General features: G+C 44.2%; 1 protein-coding gene across 6 annotated transcripts in view; it reads left to right on the forward strand.

Annotated features, from left to right (window-relative positions):
- The window catches only part of LOC146342238 (uncharacterized), a 62,502-nt gene extending 48,024 nt beyond the window's left edge, over window positions 1–14,478 (forward strand). For 3 of the 6 annotated variants that reach the window (XM_084805971.1, XM_084805974.1, XM_084805973.1), the window contains 5 exons: window positions 970–1,223; window positions 4,103–4,231; window positions 5,831–5,969; window positions 6,509–6,571; window positions 13,046–14,472. In XM_084805971.1, the coding sequence (XP_084662097.1) occupies window positions 970–1,223; window positions 4,103–4,231; window positions 5,831–5,969; window positions 6,509–6,571; window positions 13,046–13,326 (866 nt within the window). In that variant the 3' untranslated portion in view covers window positions 13,327–14,472. Of the gene's footprint in view, window positions 1–969; window positions 1,224–4,102; window positions 4,232–5,830; window positions 5,970–6,508; window positions 6,572–7,929; window positions 7,997–13,045 lie in introns of all 6 variants that reach the window. The other 3 variants (XM_084805972.1, XM_084805975.1, XM_084805976.1) reach the window with 2 other exon arrangements.
- The last annotated feature ends 926 nt before the right edge of the window (window positions 14,479–15,404 follow it).

Below are 15,404 nucleotides of genomic sequence, written 5' to 3' on the forward strand. Positions count from 1 at the left end.
CTGGGAACCGATCTATCCTATGGCTGTCTAGCCGCTGACTAGCGGCCATAGGATTGTGCCCTTAGACAGATTAGGTCCCTCAGCTTTGCAATTTATGGCCATGTGCACCTCTCCTCTCTGCTCATTCCCTTATCCAGTTTTAGTTTTCCTCTTGGACTCTTCCTTGTGGCCTTTCCCCCTAGACCACTTCTTATCCAACCATTTCCTTAACCCCTTGCTTCCTTTGACCTACAGCTCTCTTCAGCCCCCACCTCCTTCTTTCCTTGCCCAGAGAATAGTTTGAAGGCAGATGATGCAGTTCTGTTGCTGAAGCTATGCAGGTCTTGCTCTGTAGACTACCTGGGTGGGAAGCTTCTTGGAAACCATATATAAGAGACTTTGAGCAATTCTAAAGAGAGTGAGAATGAATGTTAATAGTAGTAATAGTACCCCTCTGCTTCTACTGCTCTTCTTTTTCTAGTTCCTTCTACCTGCAGTGCCAACTGTAGGATTTGAACATCTTAGCCAATAGCAGCTAGAGACCCGTCTCTCTGCCCTTCTTCTCTGGGATATTAAGGTAGTTCAGATAACTGTCATTTCCTTTACTCACTCACTTACTACCACAAAATCTCTCAGTGTATCACAAAAGAGAGTGCAAACAGCATTAGGATATTATTGCTGAATCCATTGTACTGAAAGGAATCCAGGAATTTTAGTGCATGGGTCTGATCTAGTAATGAAGGAGGGAGAGAAGAATCTTTACTGTTTCCCTCTCCTTTACTGCTAGATTAGACCCTTATACTGTGACTATGCCTCGGGGGGCAGGGGGGAGGAGTCCTGACCTGGTTCACCCTACTCTCAGTTGCTCACCTTCGCATTCCTACATATCCGAATAGACTTAAGAAAACATTTGATCTTCTTGTGTGTCAGTAATAACAAGGTGATCTATAAAAAGTAAATGAGAACCATTGTTTCTTAATCTGTTCTCAGATGGAGATATTGACACCTCCCAGATGAAAATCGCCCATTTTGTTGATGCTGGGATAATCCTGGAGACGCCATCATGGATCAGCCCGTTCCATGCTGTGTTGGAGAATCCCAGGTTCTCTTTGCTGGGTGTGCTGATTAAACCCATCTACAATAAGCTGTTCCCTGTCCATTCTGTGGTGCAGCTTTATCATGCGTGCAGGAAGACCACAACGCTCCACCTCTATCTGATTCCCAATGACTCGTCCTTGATAGAGGTAGGCAAGAATTGACAAGAGCTGGTGAAGAAAGACACAGCAAGAGTTGTCATCCCCCGCAGAGCAGCAGGAGGGTTGCGTGTGGCCTTTTGGTGTAGGGAGTCTTGCTGGGAGCTGGCATTCGCAAGCTAGAACCACTTCAGGGGAGCATATATGAATGGAGCATCTTCCTAATGCCCAGAACTACAGTGGGGGCATTAGGATCGAGGCTGCTGAAAAAGCTTGCTGTCCCCATACACACATTGTGCCTCCCCCCCGCCCCCCCCCAGCATATTTTGGAATTAATTTGGCTCGATTTTTGGAATTACGCCTGAACCAATGAAAAGATCTGGGATTGCAGCAGACCTGCCCATGGTAACACAGAAGCGCTTCATTGCAAACCCTTAGGGCTGAACTACACATTTTGTGGCAACAAACGGGGCTTTTTGACTGAGTGCAAACTTGTCTCTTTGCTGAGTGTACCGATACGGTCACGTTTTTAAACACGAGCCTGTCTCATTCGCCCATTACATTTTTGGGTGTGGATTGTTCAAGAACAAACAAAACCCAGTTGCATACCTAAAAATGTAGTTTGTGAAGTGAATGTGGCTGCACATCTACATGACTATTTGCAAGTCTGTTGCCTGATGCAGTTGGAGATCCCTGCAAGTGCTAGATGCCCCTTGGTTCATCTGTCACTTGACTGAGCTGAGCATGGAGAAACCATTGTCATGAAAATGGTTAAAGGATCCCTTCAGAGTTATCTTTTCAATGAACCTTCAGTTGCTTGCACTGAGCAGCTGGTACAGACTGCCAGGGGGACACACAAGCAAATGATGCTGCTCCAAACATTCCACCTTTAGGGCAAACAAGAGCAAAGCCTTTGCACAAAAGCTTTCTGTCCATTGTTTCTCTGCATAGAAGCATTCAGGTTACCTGATCTCTTAATCTGACTCATATAGAAACAAAATAATATTGTTTCATGTTTTTTTTCCACATTAATCTTTTGACAGAAATTCCTTCTCCTTCAGTGGTGGAGGTTATCCAGGAGTGGGTTACTCCTGCCACTTGCTGTAGAGGCAGGACTCTGCAAATGACTTCATACTTAGTCCCATTCAGTGGGAGGAGACTCCTCCAGTTCCAGCCCTGACTCCTTCAAGGCCACTGGGCTCTGTAGAGCTCAAGCTCTGTGATCCTTTTAATGATTTTTTAAAAAATCATTCTGGCAGTCAAATTCAGCATTTATTTACCTGGCAGTTTATCTGATCCTCTGGGGGGATGCTTCTGCCACCTGTCTGCTGTATGTTCCATGACGGAAAGCTCACTAGAAAGAGGGGTGTAGCTCCAAGGCTAGTTTCTGGAAAGGTGACGAAAGCATCCCAGGCAGAAAGCATCCTCTGTTTGGATGGCAGTAGGGAGTACTCTCCTGTATGAAGAAGAAAACCAGCTCTAGGTGTAAGAGGAGATTTGTTCCCAAGATACTTTTACAATGATCCACAACTCGCATCCAAGGCAAAGAACATCCTCCTTCTGGCTGGCAAGAAGGCCAACTCTCCAACACAGTGGAGAAACCCATCTGGCTGCTAAGAGGGGAGTACCTCGGCTAGTTTGATAAGGAGACAATTCTGGGCATGCGAGCATTGTCCTTCCAATGACCAGAAGGCTGAGTCTTCTGAAAAAACTCCACAGAATGCCAGAGCCGAGCCAAGCAAAGTGCCATTTGGGGGCAGTACCAACTTAGGGTGTCTCTACAGGATTGATTTATTGCCCGCTTGTGATTGGTCACTCATGGAAGTTTGTGGGTCCTTTACACAATGTCGTCAATCTCCAGGACGTCTCCTGCAATTTCCACTTTTATCTTGCTTTCAGAAAGATTGTAGATGAGCTGGCAATAAAAGTTAATGGTGCCATATCGGCAGTGTGTAATGCCAGCCTAGTGGTATGAACTTGCCAAGGAAAGACTTTCCTCAATTCAGACCACCTGTCTGCCATGTAAATGCTTGAGCACATTTCTCAATTGCAGGCCAATTGGAGGGAGAAGACAGTAAAATACCTCCCTGCAATGAAGGGCGATAGATCTGATCCCCCACCCCACCAAGCTCAGAATCAACGTCCTCTATTGATTCAGAGCACCTCATTAAGTTCAATAGGGCTTACTCCCAAGGAAGTGTGTCAAGGGTTGCAGACTTACAGCATGATCTTATGTCTACTCAGAAATAAGTCCCTTTGAGTTCAATGGGGCTTACTCAAAGTAAGTGTGCCTAGGGTGGAGACTTGCAGCACAATCTTACACCTACTCAGAAGTAAGTTGTAGCTTTCCTGGGCACTGCTAGGAAACAGTACAGCACAAGTTAAGCTATGAAAACAAGACTCCCACCCCCACTCCTTTGCACACATGCCAGGGAGGGAGGGAGGTACTCCCTCGATTCAAACTATGTGTCTGCCCTGTAAAGGAGCCCCTTCTAATCCCGCAAAGAAACCGAAAGCAGAAAGCCCCGGTAAGGATGCAGGGGTTTTGCTTAATGTAGAAACGCCCCGAATCACAGTGCCAAAGTGAGGTGGCAGAGCTAAGCATGAGGTAAGTGGTGAATCTCTCCCTCAAACGGCCCCCTTTCCTTGGTTGCCCTGATGTAAAAGTCCTTCACCCAGAGTTTGTCAGTTGGATAAAACAGGTGTTAATCAGGGATTTGGGAACCAAAATTAATCAGCCCAGGAGTGGATAAAACTAAGATCCACCACAGGTGGTAATGGTTCTCCTTCCTTCTTCTCATCCAGCCTTAAAGTCTCAAGGGTTTAGTTTAAGGATCAGGGCCATTCCATTTTCTCTAGAGCTATGTGTAAACATTGCAGAGTGGGCTAAAACCTTGGATCATAAACTGTAGCCCTTTTCCTTTAAACAGGCCATCAAATATGAGGAGGAGAGATATCAGTCAAGGCTGGTGCGGAAACGCCCTCAGACAGATGAGCCCTTATATGTTGGCTCTCGCTATCATGTAACCAGCTTAGCAGAACTCACAATAAATCCAGAGGTTAGTAGAACCATCATCTCAACATTATAAGAAATAGTTTTCATAACTCTTTTCTCTTGACTGCCCTCGCACCTTTCCAGATCTTAGAGATCTGATGAGGAAGTTGTGAGTGGGTGGAATGGGTGGCTAACATATTCTTAAAAAATGATTGAACCATGGTTGCATATATTTTAGTCACACTACATAAGTGAAGGTTACTTCCTCAAAATCTGTCATTTTGAGGATTTCAGTTTATAGGCTGTAACATTGTTGAAGCTGATTGAGGCATGGGACTGCCCAAGGATTGCCCCTGGAAGCTGATGTCAGCTTACTAAAAGGAAAGACAAGGTTCAGGCTTGATGGCTATTACCAGAATCAACCATTTTTTGTAAAAGACAGGTCCTTGCCCTGAGGTGCTTACAGGCCAAGGGTGTGGCTACATGTTACGCTCACCATGCGGGAGCGCCATCTGTTGAGAGTTTCAAAGAGTCCCCCAACAATGGTGGAGGAACTGCTGTTATCTCTTTCTCTTATCTTACCACCTCTTATCTCTCTCCTTAAAAGCTAATTGTCCCCTGCTTCTCCCCTCCAAACACCTAGGGAAAAGAACACAGCTTCTCCTGCAGTGAGTCTGTGATGGAGACCCCTCCAGATTTCTTTGTTGACAGGGGAGCCTTTGGAATGCTCAATAAGGAGAGCTCTCAGATGCAGACTGTTACCGTGGCCGTCCCTAATCTGGGGCCTTCAAGATGTGTTGGACTACTACTGCCCAAATTCCTAGCAGTGGAGGCTGGTGGCTCCAATTCTGGTGGGCCTTTGAATCTATTCTGGGTTTCAGTCAGAACCAGCCAGAACTCTAAAGGATCTACCCAAGGCGCTGAACCCATTTTGGTGCTAGGGTTCAGCACCTTGGATAGCTCATTTAGAGTTTTGACAGGTTCTGACTGAAACCCAGAATGGATTTACAGCCTCACTGAAATCAGAGCCACCAGCTTCCACTGATTCCTAACTAGCATGGCCAATGGCTATCCTGGCTGGAATTTATGGGAGTGGTAGTCCAACACATCTGGAGGGCAACAGGTTGGGGAAGGCTATGGTAACATACTCTCAGGCTCTTAAGTCCAACAGCAGGGTAGACAGAGATTGGGAGAACCTGGAGTAATAAGGGAAGGGTGTGAACAAAACTGTAGCATGTCCTTAGTCTTTGCTTCAAGTGGGAGTGGGGAATACAGTGTAAGAAATAAATACAAAGAAATAAATAGTGGACCCTCTGTGGGCAAAGGAGGGAGAAGTGAGCAGGATTTCAGCCTTGGGGAGAGTCGGGTTCAATGCACTACATAGTTCTTCCACAACAAGCAGAATAAATTATGCAAAATAAAATATGTATGTATTTACTTAATTTATACCTGTTACAGATTTGAGCCTTTCTTGGTGCAGAATTTAGCCAGATGTGTGTGTTTTTTTAAACACAGCATATATGCAGCCCTGCACATGATTATCTAAAACCAGAAAACCTCTCCCATGTGCCAGACATGGCCTGTACTTTAACAGTTACTTGTATTTTTCAACTGTGGTCCAATGACTGAAAGTTGTCCCTCTGACTGCCTACCTCTTCACCAGGAACTGGAGTTGTCCTACATGAACCCAGGACAGCTGCAGTCCTTTGCAGAGGTCTACACTGGAAATAGAGAGAGAATAAACCTTAGCCTGAAAAAGAAACAAAACCTTTGCTCTGTTTGGGATGCTTGGCTGGAACCAGGTAAGTATTGATGACAGGGTGTTGTAATGATAGTTTGTTGTTGTTAATATTATTTACTACTACTACTACTATTTTCCTGCTTAAATAAGCAGCCTTGTAAATAAGAAACAAAAGTAAATGGCTCACAGTATACTTCTTAATACACATATTTAATCTCCAAACTGTAAGCCATAAAGTTCTGGCCATTTTTAACCCACTAATGCATAGTTTTTACCCTCTCATCCTGCCCCACTCCACACTATGGGCACAACTGAATTTTTTTTAAGTTCCTAAGTTAACAGCAAACACTTAAATTGTTCAAAATATAGAAATGCTTGGAATAGAAACATGTAGTCTTATATTTAAGATCTGAAAGCATGGAGAAAAAAGGAAGAGATTTAAGTTTGTCTTGACTAGATCCTATCTGGTGTCAATTGGCAGAATAACTATCCTTTTTGGTAACTAATGTTCAGAGATACAGCATTACCCTTCCTGGAAAGGGTAAAGCACCAGTATAAACAGGAACAGCTCACTTCACTTTTCGTCTCCTTCTATCCTAGAGGATGTGCTGATTCAGAAGGAGCAGCATGCTTTTGTCACAGAACTTGGAGAAGAACCAAAAGGTACAAGGGACCCTACCTCTGAGCACAAATCAGCCTGACTGTACAGTGGGGATATATCGCAGAGTCCTTGCTGCTCCCACATCCCAGTCCTTAATCAAACACAGGAGACCATCCTTCCCCAACCTGGTGCTCTCCAAATGTGTTGGACTACAACTCCCATAATTCCCAGGCAGCATTGGTAGGGCATCAGGTTGGGGAAGGCTACATTAGACTAGACCCTCTCGTGCCAAATAGCAGGTTGGGAATTTTTGCTGGGATTGCAGCATGGAAGGAAAGCATTAACCCCTCCCCCGCTTCCCCATGCACTCTGTTCAGTCTCTGTGGCTGTTTACAGATGATTAAACAATAATGCAACACCAAACTATACATTTAATGTAATGTGTAGCTTGGCCCTTAGGCTGAAGTAGAAGAATGTAACTGTACAAGGCAAGGGTCTGTGGAAGATCATATAGAGGAAGAAAAAGAGCAAAACCATGGTAATATATGGACTGCAAACAATTCAAATGAGCACCAAAAAATGGAAGTACCTAAAGAAAACAGGTTGGCTCGTAAGGAGCTTTCTGATGAGCTCAGATTTGAAAGGAACATGTATATAGGAAGGAGGGACAAATCAAATGGATGAGTGCAAATCATTTGCCAAATCATGTAGGAAGAGTATCAGGAAGGTTGAATACTCAGAAAGAGCTGAGGCTTGTGAGTGATGTTAAAAATAACAGAAAGAGATTTTTGACTATGTTCAGAGCAAGAGGAAGAACAAGGAAATGGCAATTTCTAGAGGGATGGCAGGGTTACTTTATCGCAGCAGCAACAAGAACAAAAAAAAAGAGTCTTGTGGCACCTTAAAGACTAATAAATGTATTATGGCATAAGCTTTGGTGGACTAAAGTTCACTTCATCAGATGCAAGAAGTGTAAACCTTAGATGGCAGGTGTATATATCTGTCTGTATCTAGGCAAGGAAATGGTAGATCCACTGTGTGGAGAAATGTTAGTGAGTGAAAGAGAGACGGTGAGCTACTCAAATCCTACTCTTCTGTGGCAGCAGCCCAGTTATAGAATTCCCTCCCCAAAGAAGTGAGACTAGCCCTGTCCCTGATGGCATTAAGGTGGGCAGTGAAAATATTTTTATTCTACTTCGCATTTCATGGTGTTTAATATAAGACTGAAGGTTTTTAACTGTGCTCCTTTTCATTTTAAGGTTCTGGTTTTAGCCTTGTTGTTTAAATAGATCTGATGATGTTTTAATGTTATGGATTGTAACCTGCTTTGTGGGTTTTTGTTAGGGCCAAAAATAGTATAGAATGCATTTATGAATAAAGTAAACACGTAAAATGCTTTGCCTCTGTTTTCCCCCACAAGGGAAACTGTGCCCAACCTGACAAAAATAGATGAAATGATGAAGGGAAGGCATTGCAGCGCAAGAGAGGTAAAACAATGGTATGGGAGTACCTGGCTGCTCTAAATGGAGTCTGTCTTTAGGACCAGACAAATTGCCTGGGTATTAACAGAACCTGAAAATGCAATCTCAGAGCCTCTGTCTATAATTTGTGAAAATACCTGAAGAACAGGTCAAGTGCTGCGAGACTGCTGGAGACTGGCAAATCTTGTCTCCATCTTCAAAAGTGTGGGGGAGGGGGACAGGATCCAGGCAACTACCAACTGCTCAGCTTGTCACTGATACCTGGAAAGGTCAAGGACAGATCATTAAATAGTCATGGGTGCTTCCAGAAGAGGGGTGTTTTTTTTAGTGCTGTGCTGAAAATTTCTTCTGTATTTCTTCTGACCATTCCTATTCAATTTGATAGAGAAGAAATTTCTTTCCAAAAAATGTTCAGAGGAGAAGAAATTTTGAGAGAAATTCTCATGGGTGGGGTTTGTGGTTCTTGTGCTTACCTTACTTATGAGGCGGCTGAGGTCTGTGTGAGTGTACTGTCTTTCATTGTACAATCACATCTCTGGCAGCCTCCCTGCTTCCCACACTTCAATTAAAGTCCAGGGGAGGACATCATGAGGTAACTCTTCCTGCATGGGGCTTCTTCAGTTCAGGAAGTGTGGGCAGCCAGGGAGGCTGCAGAGTGACAGAGAGATGTATAATAGAAAGAAAGAAAGAAAGAAAGAAAGAAAGAAAGAAAGAAAGAAAGAAAGAACATACACAGCACCCTCAGCTACCTCACAATGATAAGCTCAGAAACCCCACCAAAATGATGGCAATGCAGAACCTGTGCTACAACCACTGCTAATAGTGAGCTTCACCTCTGAGAAAGTGTTGGAGAATTTCTCCTCCCCTTGGAGAAATTTGGTGAAATGGCCCCTTCAGTTTCTCTGCCCACAAGCAGGGTGGAGAATTTTGAGGGGCCAGTCAGGCACCTGCAACATCCCTAGTGTTAGAAGCCCCAGTTCCTAACCCTAACCAAACTTAAGCCAATTCCCCTATCAAGCTCCACCCCAGTTAACTCACAGGCCTAACATGAGGGCTTGAATGGAGGTCTTCTTTCTGGTCAGGTTTGACTTCCACCTGGAACCTTCAACTCTGTTCACTAGGCTTCTCCTGAAGTTTTCGGTCTGGTCCAGCAGCTGCTCAGTCTTCAGACCACTGCCACCAGCTGAGGCCCAGGCTTCAGCTCTTTCCTCCAAAGGGTACTCCAGGAGTCTTCCTCTCCTGCTCTTGCAGACTTTCTTTAGCTTCTCCCTCAAGTGCTCTCAGCATGGCCCCCAGTCTTGTAGCTGCTCTTGGCTGATGTCTTCTTCAGGCTCCCCAGTCTCTTCTGAAGAAACCTCCTCAGGCAATTCTCCAGGCAGACTCCTTTTGACAGACTCCACCCAACAGACTCTTCACAGCTCCTTATATTCATTCTAGTCAGAATCCTCCATCCAGCTTTGGGGTGGCCAACATTCTGTCTTCCCATCTCTATATAAACTTTTGACCAATGGGCATCTTTAGAATGTTCAATTATTTCCCAATCGAATGGTACCAATTTCAATCCCACCTTTCCATATAAAATAGAGAGAGAACCTGACTTCATTTTCACCTCCTGGTAGTAACAGTGACTGCCAATTTGCCAGCAGACCATATTTACAACGTACAGTCACGTGAAAAAGAAAGTACACCCTCTTTGAGTTCTATGGTTTTATGTGTCAGGACATAATCAAATTCATCTGGTCCTTAACAGGTTTTAAAATTAGGTAAATACAACCTCAGATGAACAACAACACATGACATATTACACCGTGTCATTATTTATTTTACAGAAATAAAGCCAAAATGGAGAAGCCATGTGTGAAAAACTCAGTACACCCTTACTGCTTCCATAGGTATGAAGAGGCCAAGTAGCAGCCAGGTGCTGCTAATCAAATGCCCTTGATTAATTGATCATCAGCAAGCGTGACCACCTCTATCAAAGCTGAAGTCTCAGGAGTTTGCTGGTCTCGAGCATTCAGGTGTGTGTTAACACAATGCCAAAGAGTAAAGACATCAGCAATGATCTTAGAGAAGCAATTGTTGCTGCCCATCAATCTGGGAAGGGTTATAAGGCCATTTCCAAACAATTTAAAGTCCATCACTCTACAGTGAGGAAGATTATTCACAAGTGAAAAACATTCAAGACAGTTGCCAATCTTCCCAGGAGCGGATGTCCCATTCTGCAATCCCAGCAAATTCACCCCAAGGGCAGACCGTGCAATGCTCAGAGAAATTGCAAAACATCCAAGAGTTACATCTCAGACTCTACAGGCCTCAGTTAGCATGTTAAGTGTTGAAGTTCATGACAGTACAATTAGAAAACGACTGAACAAGTATGGTTTGTTTGGAAGGGTTGCCAGGAGAAAGCCTCTTCTCTCTAAAAAGAACATGGCAGCACGGTTTAGCTTTGCAAAGTTGCATTTGAACAAATCACAAGACTTCTGGAACAATGTTCTCTGGACAGACGAGACCAAAGTGGAGATGTTTGGCCATAATGCGCAGTGCCATGTTTGGTGAAAACCAAAGACAGCATATCAGCACAAGCATCTCATACCAACTGTCAAGCACGGTGGTGGAGGGGTGATGATTTGGACTTGTTTTGCAGCCACAGGACCTGGGCACCTTGCAGTCATTGAGTCGACCATGACCTCCTCTGTATACCAAAGTATTCTAGAGTCAAATGTGAGGCCATCTGTCTGACAGCTAAAGCTTGGCCAAAATTGGGTCATGCAACAGGACAATGATCCCAAGCACACCAGCAAATCTACAACAGAATGGCTGAAAAAGAAAAGAATCAAGGTGCTGCAATGGCCCAGTCAAAGTCCAGACCTCAACCCGATTGAAATGCTGTGGTGGGACCTTAAGAGAGCTGTGCATAAACAAATGCCTGCAAACCTCAATGAATTGAAGCAATGTTGTAAAGAAGAGTGGGCCAGAATTCCTCCACAACGATGTGAGAGACTGATAAAGTCATACAGAAAACGATTACTTCAAGTTATTGCTGCTAAAGGTGGTTCTACAAGCTATTGAATCATAAGGTGTACTTAGTTTTTCACACATGGCTTCTCCGTTTTGGCTTTATTTCTGTAAAATACATTTTTTTTTAACAGAAAAATGTATTTTGCACATTTCCCCCATAGGCTAAAATGTGAAAATGTGCTGGGGGTTGGGGATATGTGCATTTTCATAAGCCCAAATTTGTGAAAGTGCAAATATGCACAAAATCCGATTCAGTCTATGAGCAGGCAACAGAATGAAAAGTGCCTGACAATCTGCAAAATGCAGATGGAATGGATTTTACACAGTCCCTACATCCTTAGTACATAGGAGTGATCTACTGGGATTATGGGGAAAAAATGGATATGCAGCAGTATCTAGGACTTAATGAAGAAGCTTTAGGCCACAATCCTATGCATGTTTAGACAGAAGAAAGTCCCCAGCTGGCTGGGGAATGCTGGGAGTTGTAGGACTTTCTTCTGTCTAAACATGCATAGAATTGTGCCCTTAGAAGCAGAAATATAAATAATGATTGTGCAAATCCTCGATTTTAGTTCACTTTGGTTCATTCTAATAAATGAACTAAAATCTAGAATTTGGACTTTCCTTTCTGTAGAAAGGAAGAGCCAATTCAACATGCGTTAATCAAGACTTGAAAATGACAAGATGGCCAGAACATGGACATAGGGGGGAAAGGGGAAAGAAGGATCAGAAAGAACTCCAAGATGCCGAACTTGAGGACAGAGCCTGGCTGGTGGCAAAGGTTTGCCTCCAAGGCGCTTCACTGAGTACAACTGCTACTTTCTGTCCATAACTATGAACCAGTGGAGGGGGCAGTCTTAATCCTATTGATGGATAGATGTCAGGAGTGAATCTGAGCGTGTGGAGATAGTTAGCAGCTCAGACTCAGAATGGGAACAGCCAGAACTGGGGGAGGCTCCCTCCCTAGTGAGCTCAGATATGGAAAGGCATTCTTCTCAAGACCTTGGCACACAGATGGCTTGACCTGAAGGGCCTCCCCTTTCCTCCTCCATGAGAACTCAGGTCTTGGGGGAGGAGGAGAGCAAGTGGTGTGACTTGAGGGATGCTAGGGTCTGTCACAGAGCAAAGCGGGAGAAGTTAGAGGAAGAGCTCAGATGTTCCACCTGTTTGGCTATGCATGATAGCCTACATAGAAGGCACAATTGTAAGGGAGAGGACAAAGGAACGTGACAGTAGGATTCTGACTAAACTTGCTGCTCTACCCTTCCACACCATGCAGCTTTGACCCATTCCCAAACAGGGCAAGACCTTGGCCCAGAACAACTGCACTGTCACAGCTGCACGTGCCACTCTTTCCCCTACTGCAAGGAGGTGGGCTGCCTGACTGACACACTGGTGCAAGGTCCCTTAGGCAGGATCCTGTCCTATCTTGTCCAGCCAACATAACTGGAAAATAGGTTTGTACTTTGTACTGTTAATCATAGCTTTGATAACATATGGGATCCAGTTAAGCACTTCGATTGTCTAGAATTCCAGTTAATTAAAATGGGGGTTCTAGATAAGGTAAAACCTGATACTGGGATGAAAACCTTTCCAGATTTGTTTGAAAATAAGTTAGTTCAAGAAGTGTCCATATTACAGAGAAGGAAGGGACTTGCCGAAATCCACCATGTGTGTTTATAGCAAAACTGCCTTAAGACTCCACAAGATGCAGCTGCGTTGTGTCTGCTTCCTTCCTTGTCCATCAGACTCTTCCTCAGGCCAATGCGGTGCTTGGGGTGAAGCACAAACAAGTGCAATGTGGCGAAGGGATTCTGACAAACTGAAGCAGTTTGGACCTGTCTTCTGCCTCTTGCTTCCCGGTCTGTCTGTCTGTCTGTCTCATAGTCTCTTCCTTTCTCAAGTATTCTGGGAGCTAGAAATAGTAGAAGCCAGGCCATCGCGGTTCTCCAGCTGTTCCATCTCATCGCATCCTAGAGATGGTTGTCTTGTACATTCTCTACAACAATTTCAGTTCTCTCTTTCATTTCCTGTCAGGGAAGCTGCTCACCTCCTCTGTGACACATTTTGTCGAGCTTCACCGGGAAGCGCTGATCCAGCGGACGGCCAATGTTGAGGGAATCCTCGATATACTGTATGGATCTACCATCCTGGATTTAGAGCAATACCAAAAAGTCTTCGCAAAGGTTACCAACCAAGAAAAAATGCGGGAGCTCTACCAGTTGGTGCCAAGCTGGAACTGCTCTTGCAAGGACCAGCTTTATGAAGCACTGAAGATGAAGAACAAGTTCCTCATTGAAGATCTTGAAGGGAGATGAGGCAGCAAAGAAGGCAGAGTAATTCCTTTCCAGCACACATGAAATCTGCCCCTAGAAAGTCTCTTTTCTGTGCAGTTTGCTTTTAAAATATATACTTGAGATGGACAAATTCACCCCATTTCATAGAATCATAGAACAGTAGGGTTGGAAGGGGCCTATAAGACCATCGAGTCCAACCCGCAACTGATTTCCACATCAGTTTGCAAATTTGTTGGTAAATGGTCTGCATGAAAATTAATATGAATTTTTGTATGTGTTTCCTCCCAGTGTACAGTTTTGATTTGACAACTAGCCACTTGGGAGCTAACTAAACTTTACACGGCCCCTTTATGTCTCCAGTGTTGTGGAGATGGCCCTGTACAGCTGCCATTGTGCGCAACATTAAATATACGAAAATTACAGAGTGCTCATCTTGCATAAAAATGGCGGCTCACATCAAGGAATGGGCAGCTGCAGGACGCTCACAGACCGCGTGGCGCTCAACAAGCATGCATGTGAGTGCCCCATGGCTCAGTGAATGGGGTCCAGGGGACCAGGTTTGGGGGAGTCTACCAGACCCACTCAGTCACTCATGACATCCCTAGCCTCCACACATTTCCCTCTAGTGAGAATTCTCCTCTCCTTTCTCCTAAGTAGCACCAGGGATTTTTCACTGCATTCGAAGCTCCTTTGCTCCATGCAAGTTGGAGAAGGATCGAGAGAAGGGAAGCAGATATTTATTTATGTAATCAATTTCTATAAGACTGACCATATTTAAAAATATATTTAAGCAATTTACAACAGAAAAAAATAAATTAAAATATGTAATGATATACATTAAAATATCATTAAAATAAAATTATTGCTAAGAGAGCAATCCTGTGGCCCCTAGACAGCTTCTTGGGGTGGGGCGGGGGGAAGTATAGGCTTTTTCAGATTCCCGTATCCAAGTTTGGAGACAGCTCTTCATCCTCTGAGCTGGGAATCTCTGCTCCCCCACCTTTGCAGCCAGCATGTAGAGAACTTACTCCATATTACTAAGAACTATGCTAGCCATGATTTCTTTTAATCATCCTAATTGCATTATATGTAATACGTTTTGCTTGTTTATCATTTCAAGTATTTGTTATTCTTTAATTCTGTTTGAGCAGTAAATACATATTTTGTGGTTCCATTTTGTGTTACTTGGCTTGAGGGGTGTTTCAAGGACCACAGCCCAAAAATTAATTCTTGATGCCCCAAACGCTCAGCTGAGGTTTATACAGTACATCTGATGCTGAGTGGGCTCTGTCCAAATAGCTGCTGTCTTCTCGCTTGGTCAGGTGAGTCATAGACACATTTGTTCAAAGAGAAGCAAGCTAGTCGGATGGAGCGGGAATGGGTCTCCCATCTCAAGTGCACTAGGGATTGTGAGGAGACTGCTCATTCCTAGGGTGAACCCCATGATTCTCCATCCCACCACATAGCCTATTGACAAAGGGAGGCCTCTGCTCACAGAGAATACAACCAAGCAGATATTAACTGGGACGATTTCTGTTACAGTGTTTGTGGGATAGGTGCCGCTTCTCTTGCTCTTGGGATGGCAGGAATGGGGCCTTCCACCTTGTCAGAGCCACATTTCATAGAACGGGACTGGAACAGATGCTCCAGAGGACTGCCAAGCTGCAGGGATCCCGAATACTTTACATGGGAGCATGACAGATGAAAAACTACAAAAAGATATTTGGGGGAAATAACCAGGCCAAAACAGAGGAGCTCTCCAAGCTAGTTCCAAGCTAGAACAGGTGTTGCAAGGATAAGGTTGGAGAACTCCATTGCAAAATTCGTAGAAGTGCCAATTTAAAAAGACAACTGAATTTTAGCTTATATATTGATTTGAAAGTGTGAACTGTGTGAATTTCTCCCCCATACCTACTATACAATTACTTGCCTAGAAGGAAGAGTCAGGCTAGGGTGTATACCCATGGGAGGGGTTGGGGTGTGAGTTCTGCATCAAATGTGCTACTCTGTGCTTTTTGCTGTCACAATCACTTGCTGTGGCTACAAGAAGAGGAGTTGCTGCTGCTATTTTAACTGGGACATAAGCTGGAGAAGGTATG

Source organism: Heloderma suspectum, chromosome 6, assembly GCF_057233095.1.
Source record: "Heloderma suspectum isolate Gila_16-S chromosome 6, 16-S_ref, whole genome shotgun sequence".
Lineage (NCBI taxonomy): Eukaryota > Metazoa > Chordata > Lepidosauria > Squamata > Helodermatidae > Heloderma > Heloderma suspectum.